At 35.3% G+C, this 7,759-nt stretch overlaps 1 protein-coding gene across 1 annotated transcript in view; it reads right to left on the bottom strand.

Moving 5' to 3' along the window:
* Positions 1–1,067: 1,067 nt before the first annotated feature.
* Positions 1,068–7,759, bottom strand: part of CDH7 (cadherin 7, type 2) — a 69,225-nt gene continuing 62,533 nt past the window's right edge. Inside the window, exon 11 of the mRNA XM_008941827.1 lies at positions 1,068–1,625. Coding sequence (XP_008940075.1) covers positions 1,132–1,625 — 494 coding nt within the window. The 3' untranslated portion in view covers positions 1,068–1,131. The remainder of the gene's footprint in view (positions 1,626–7,759) is intronic.

Genomic DNA, 7,759 nt, shown 5'->3' with positions numbered 1-7,759 from the left:
CTTTCCAAAAATTCAATGTACAAATATTTGATTTCAGTGTCTTAGACTTTATAATGGCTCAGAAGAACAACTGCATGTCCTTGGAGCTACTCTCCTCTCCGAGAGACGAATGGCTGGCGAGATTGCTTTACTGTAATTTCTCCATTTCCATGCTTCATTTCCTACATTTATCTGAGACTGGAGAAAAATCAGCATGTTCTGACAAGTCTAATACCATGAGGCAGTAAAAATGGACCTGAATTTAGTGGAGACTGGAGCTCCAAAATAAATATAACACTTTATGTCAAATAATAATAAAAAAGGATAAATTCTCCTGTACAAATCAGAAGAGATAATAAAAAATAGCAAATAGATAGCAACATCTTTTCTATACCTACATGGGCATCACAAAACTTTTTCAACCATAAGAATACTCCTCCATATTTCTCATTTCATGTAGTTTGTAAACTCCTTCGGTAAGGTGATGACAAACATTGTGGAATTTCTTACAGCAAAGAGTAAGTTTTCATAAAATTACCCAGAAAATTACAGAGACTTCTAATTAAGTAGCTCTGAGAAGAAACAGGGAGAAGCAAAAAAACTGCTTGGCATTTGTTTCTTTATTTTTTCATGTCTGTCCTTCTGGTTTTGGCCTAGCAAGCTGCATGCAACGCTGTAAAGAAAATTTGTTAAAAAAACCTTTGCATCTGTAAATACCATACAATGTAACATTGTATTGAATAATATATTAGATTTGTAAATTTGTTTCTTCTTCCATCATCTCATGTCAGAGACTCTGTGTTGTAGATATAGCAATACTGCGAAGGCATCCACAGACTCCCATTGGTCATTGAGGTCACAGTGCACAACATACTCTTGAAAGTGAGTTGCCTCTGAAGGTATCTGAGGGTTGCTATCTATTTGAACGTGGCTGAGCATTTCATTTTACAAAAATGCCACCAAATGCTCGTATTCTGTGTGGTCAGTGCAGTCCCTAGGACAAGTCTAATGAAGATATGTTCCACCAAGGCAAAAAAAACCCAAAACCTAAAAGGTTAAAAATGGAGAAATATTTACAACTTTCTTCAGTCTGTAAGGTTGAGTTTTCTGGTTTAGTACTTTTCAGTGCATTGTCAGAGAAAAGTTCCAAGGCTATGAGTATAGGCAGTCTGGTCCAGTCCCATACATATCTGCAAGCCTTTTAAAGCGAGGGCCCCAGTCACTGAGGTAATCGTAGTTCTGGTCAGAGTTTGAGCTGATGGAATCTAAAGAGCTGAGTGACTCTGCCACCGAGCCGTTTCCCTCAAACGCGTAGGTCTGCAGGGAGTCGTAGGGCGGTGCACAGGGGTCCACGTCAGCCTCTTTTAGTCTTTCCCAGATAAATTCCCTAAAAATGACGTTATCTGGGATGCTTTTAAAAGTTGGTCTGCTCAAGAACTGGATCTCGGGTGTCACATCCCTTCTGGTCTTGGTGTCTCGGATGATGTTGAGGTTTCTCAAGGCAGCCATGTCAAAAGCCTCAGTGTCTTCTTCTCCACCACCCTCGTCATCATACCTCACAATGTTCTCTCTGATATCTCTCTCTTCATCAAAAATGAGGGGCTCTTTTTTCCGTCGCCTCATGGTGACAATCAGCAAGACGAGAACTGGAACACAGGAAGACTGAAGTTTTAACAATGGTAAAGTTTCCTCACATTTTTCCTAGTGCTGGAAATACTCATTAATTTATATGGCAAAGACCCAAGGAAATAGCAGGCAATTTATGCAGTTAGATTTGAAACCTAGCAGGTTCTGAAATAGGTTTTAAACCATAAGGTTTTCAGATGTTAAAGAATCTATTTCCAAAGCCATTCTGGATTAATGTCTTCATCTATAATTCTATATCCTAGGCTGTCTGCTGAAAGTAAATTTTAGGACTGATTCAGTCTGACTGTGACAATCTCATAGCCATGAAATTAAAAAACAAACCAACAAACAACAACAACAACAAAAAAACAAAACCAAAAAAAAACCCTTTCCCTGAACACTTAATTGCACAAATGATAAAAGCACATTTATAAAGTAACTGAATAGAATTTGGCAACCATGGTTTGGGAAGTGACTGGATTAAAGTATACGGCCAATTTCTGTTAAAAAAAATAAATTTAAAAAATCATAGAGTGGAGAACACTGAATTGTTAAGCAATGTGTAAAATAAGATTGTCTTAGTTAATGGATTAAAGGTATCTCTGCATAAACCCCCACTTTTCTATAAAGTGTTAAGTACTATACTTGAAGTTTATGAATTACACCTAATGAGAACTGCTGTGGCTGGACTTTATTGGATCACCCAGAGCTAGAAATGTAATGATTTTAAAATTTTAATCCTTAAAGTTTCTTTCAGCTTGAAAGGTAATACTAAACTGCAGTGGCAGTCAAAAGAACTGGGAGAAACTAACTCTAGGCCTCTCTTGTTCAAACACAGTTTTGGTAGAGAAACAACGTTGCTGACACACAAAATATGGAACCAGTAATATGAATATTGCACCCATCTGTACGACATGATGGAATGTGATTCATCCTCCCAGAAAATGATTAATATTATATTGTGGCATCTGGATAACATTTGTTGAGTTAATGATACTCCTAGAAAATAGCAGGCATCCCTACAACTGTAAAAATACCAGTATGTTGAAAAGTAAGTGTCATCCTACATTCAATTAATCTCTTCTTATTTTAAGTTTATTTTTATTCTTAAGAATATGTAATTATACACATTCATATGTCTACAATCTTTACTTACAGTAATTTGATATGCCAACGAACTGTCGTAGAAACATCTGGAAAAGTAAAAGCTGATATAGATAAAATTAATTTTGAGCTTCCCTAGGCAGTTTTGAAAGCGGCCTCCATAAACTGTGTGATGTAAGACTGCCATTCTTGAAAGCCCTTCTTTTCAGGGAGGAATATTTAAAATCAATATCAATCTAGTCATTGTGAGGCACGATTTCATGTTGGCGTCACTTGGTTAGAATAAACCAGTCATTCAGAAACTGTACTTGCAGAAATCTGTATTATATATCTATACATCTATAGATATTATGGTACTATTTGGAATTAGCTAAAGCATAAGATTACTTTAGAGGAAGACTTTCTGCAATTCTTTTTATTTTCCTTTGGAGCCACGCATGTCTAAAAATAAAACTGGAATAAGTTCAGTGTTTTTTCTAAACTTTTTGACAAATGTATCAGACAATATATTTTCCCCTTTTTTCAGTAGCTACCAGGCACACATCTAATGATCCATCTAGTAGCAGATGCCTTGTGACACTACATTACTGTGGCATCAGCATCACTCTTTCACTTTTTTTGCCCCTGGCATCACCCTGATTCATGCTTTACGTATTGAATTAAGAAGCCACTAGTTTGGGGCATTCTGCTTTGAACAATATTTACATAAGCAGTTTGACAATAAAAATTTTGACCTTTCATGTGGCTTTTGCAACTTTTCAGAACGTTCTGATATTTGTATTATACAAATTGAGCTGTAAATTATACGGCAGAGAACATAAAATTGTCATCCTAGAGACAACAATTGCACTCCATTCTTAAAGTTTTTCCTTGTTATTAAAGATATTTTAAAGTGAAAGACAAATTAGCTTGCTGACAGTGCAAATATACATTTGTCAGGATTGCTACTGATAGAACTTTTTAATTATTTTTTTTTAACATTTACTGCCACAATTTTTTGTTGCCATGTAAGTAAGCAGCTAATCACTTCCTTTACTCAATGTATTTCTAAATGCATTTTTATGCCACTGTCTGTCTTAATATACTTCATTTTGGAAGCTGAGTATCTGCTCATAAGTAAAAAATGTGGAACTCAGTCGGTAAGTCCACCTAAAGGTACAATAAAAATCAGGATACGATGAATGTTTTTATAGTATTCCTTGCACATCTCACACTTGCTTGAAGCCAAGAAAAATATGGAGTCTTTCTAAAGGTTAAATATTTCAGCATTTATGGATTGCTAATTTCTAGCCTTTTCAACCACTATGAACAATAAAGTTTAACCTCTAAAAGTGCAGAACTTTAGCTGCATTGCAGGAGCTGCAGAGATGAACACAAGACCAAAATAAAATTCACTGGCATCTAAATAAAATACAAAAGGTTTTAAAGCTTATCCATTGCTCATTAAGCCTTTTCCCTACATTCATCACATAAGCAGAGATTGAGTCAGTAACTAGTGACTGGCTGAACATCTAGAAAACTTAATTTTATGCTTTTTAGAGAAGAAATAATAAAATGGAAAAGTTTAAGGGCCACACTTATTGCACACTGAGGCCACTAGTTTGGCTCCATTCATTAAACTCATGCTAAAGAGATGAAATGTCAATTGTGATTTCATATTCTATTTAATAAATAAACAAATTACATTAGAAGTAACTAGTTATAATCATTAAATAACAAGAACTCATAAAGATAGGTCTAAACTAACTTTTTTGTTATTAATTACTTGGATTATTAGAAATGTTGATTTTGTTTGATAAGTCCAATAAACAAAAGAAAACGTCATTTATATTTACTTACATTTATATTTATATATTGTGGTAACACAGTTTTACCCTCATGTCAGTACACATATAATGATAATATCAGTAGTTTCTGTTCACCTAAATCAGTCTTTAAACAAACACCTCTGAATACAAAAACAGACTTTTCATTTATCATTTTGCAGAGTACTTTATAGAATTTCTATGGAATTGCCACTTTGGTATGACCTGTTAAAAAGCCAGGCTTAGGTCACCTGGGCATATTTCTTGTTCAGTATTCATTTTTCCTTTTGTACTGCAGGCAACTGCTAGATAATTGTGAGGAAGCCATCAAAGCTCTGAGACAACCTGAGGGAGCAAACTCCAGGCAGAGCTATACAGTAAGGGACAGAGCTAAATCACAGGCATTATCATCCCATGTATACACTACACCCCTAAGCCTGGCATTTACTAGAGCAATAAGCTGCATCAGCTGCAAGCAAATCTGCACATTGGCTTATGCCTTAGGTGTGTCATGATTCATAAAGCTGAAGATTGGAGATCCTCAGCCATCTGAGCAGCACACTAATAACCTATTTAGTTATACCTTGCAGTTGCCACTGCAGTCAGATGTGACTCCAGGATTATAGAGGTCAAGACATGTGCTGATTCAGCTGGGTTCTTGTAGGTATTGTGATAATAATAGCAAATTTCTCATCTTCCAACTAAAAAAATAATAATTGAAGTTTGTAGTTGAAGTATAATCAATGTATTACTGTTAACTTGCAAACTCCTGCACCACACTAATAGGAGGATTTCCTTAGTGTTTCTAACAAAATATTCATTGTTGTACCAATAGATTATACTCAGAGGTATGGAAGATAAAAATCATGAAAAAGCATCAAGTCAATCTAACTTGCCATTGTTTCAATACAACAAAAATCTTTAACCTCTCAAATACAACTAGGTTATCTACAGGTGAATGTTCTTCTTTTTTTGTGTGATCTTATGTACTCATTTCATGCTAAACACTTGTTACAAAAGCAATTATAGTGTCTGGAAGACGCTAAATGAAAAACAAATTACCTTGAATTAAATTACCATATAATTTTCAGAGGAGTTTAAAAATTCCTACTTAATGCTCTGAAACTTATGTACACTCTAAACCAAATACAAACTGGCCTTCTTTTTATAGAATAAATTGAAAGCATCTTTAAAAGTTTTTTTCTTTAAAACATAGCCTCACCACAGAATGAATAATTATATAGCTCTTTTGAGTAATCAACAAAATACTGCAAATTTCTTGTAGAATAAAATTTATAATTTAATCTCCATCAGACATTATGAAGAGGGAATAAGATTTTAGTAAAATAGTTTTAACTTTGAAAGTTATTTTCATTTGAAAAAAATAGCCTACAACGTGTTATATAAAATTATAATGAATTTGTATGATTTAGTAACGTTCTTCCTTCTCAGCATCAGTGAAAACATTCTGTTTATCTAAAATTGATCAGTTGCTCAAACAAAAATTCCACGGAGACTATCAGCCTTGGTCAAGACAAATTATTATTTATTAGACAAAGGAATGTATGGGGGAAGAACAGATTTTGAAGTACCTCATACTAACTTTAATAAGAGAAGCTTATTGAAAATTCAGGATAGTAGTGCCAGAATGCAGGTAGCCATGACATTTATGGAACCCCCACACCTCCTCTTCTTTATCACTGGCACTCATATTAAGATGATATTGATATTGATGAATGTGAATGGATTTGCACTGCATGTTAACCTTAGGTCAGGAAACATTTTGATCCAGTAGCCTGTCTCCTCTTTACACTGATAAACTCTTACATAAAAAGGGGCATCCCTTGGTTCCAGCCCTGGAAATACTTGGAACAAATGAGAGAAGAAGAAAGGTTCTGGGACCAGACAAGCAATAACACTTGACTGGGGTTTCACTGGGCAGCAGTGATGTTTAGGCACCTCTTTGTTGTGAAGACTGGCATCTGGCTGGGAACAAAAGAGCAGCAGGATACAGTACTGAAATGCAAAGCTGGGCTTAGCATCCAAACACAGCCTGAGCTGTGCCTGCAGCTTTGAACTGTACCCAAAAGGAACAGTTGATAATGGAAGTGGTAACAGCACATACAAGAGTCTGCTTGGATAAACAGTGGTGATATATTCAGACAGCTCTATTTGGAAGCCAAATTCTTTAAAAAAAAAAAAAAAAAAAATCAGTGGTAAGGTGGTCACATGTAAAATTCCTCTTCAGTGCACAGCCCATATTCAAACATTGTGTTCACAAAACTTATCCTCAATTCTTCACCAAATGCTTGTTCAACACAGTCTAAAAAATGACTGGAATAAACCCTCCAGTTTCTTGATTTATGGGTTGTACTTGAACTCTAGTGTACTGAGCAGAATAAGCAAGTTGCTATCTGGTACTTTATCTCCGCTCAATGCTCTTCTTCAAGACGTATGGTTCCTATTTAAGAAAAGCTCATGCCCAGGTCAGGCTGTATTGTAGCTACAGTAGTTTCTTATGCAATCTTCAGAAACTCCCTTTTTATATATAAAAAAGAAATGGTAGCATTTCAATTTGGCATGAAGTGAATTGCTATTGTTACAGAGATTTTCTTCTTAATGACATTGGACTGAAGTTTTAGATTGGTGCTTTTTCACTGATGCCAGTGACAGCTGATATGAGAGAACCTTTTGCATATCTTTTTGAACTCTGCCATTAGCTTCATGCCCAAATAAAGTTCATTTGGGTGTATAAATGGCCTAGAAATCCAACCAGAAAAACAGCATTTAAAAAAAACTTCATTAGAACTTTTGGCAACCATTCCTTCCCATTTCTCCTTAAACCCTGGCCTAACCATGTGTTCAGTGAGTTTAAACAATCTCATTTTGTCTCTCTTTTTTTTTCTGGGACAAAGATGGACAACTGTGGAAATTCCATCTCCTATACATCTTTACTGAGAAAGCTGATGGGGTTCATTGCAGAGGTAATGATTTTTCTTACTCTGTAAAACAATACAAGAGGATTTCCTTTTCTGAGTGCTTTAGAAATGCTTGCAACAGAAGGGACATTTCCTTATAATGGTTCACAGCAAGGTGAATCAAAGTCAGTAGGAAGAGAAATCTATGCACTGTTGAAACACTAATATGAACAGAAGTGTGGAGAGAAATCTCAATTTTCCCTACTCAAATCACTTGTGTAACAGTGACAGATCACCACAGTGATTATATCAACCTGAGGAGACTAT

The sequence above is a fragment of the Merops nubicus genome, unplaced genomic scaffold, assembly GCF_000691845.1.
Source record: "Merops nubicus isolate BGI_N331 unplaced genomic scaffold, ASM69184v1 scaffold18906, whole genome shotgun sequence".
NCBI classification, from domain to species: Eukaryota; Metazoa; Chordata; class Aves; order Coraciiformes; family Meropidae; genus Merops; species Merops nubicus.
The sequence above is the reverse complement of the archived record's forward strand: the minus strand, read 5'-3'. Positions and strand labels throughout refer to the sequence as shown.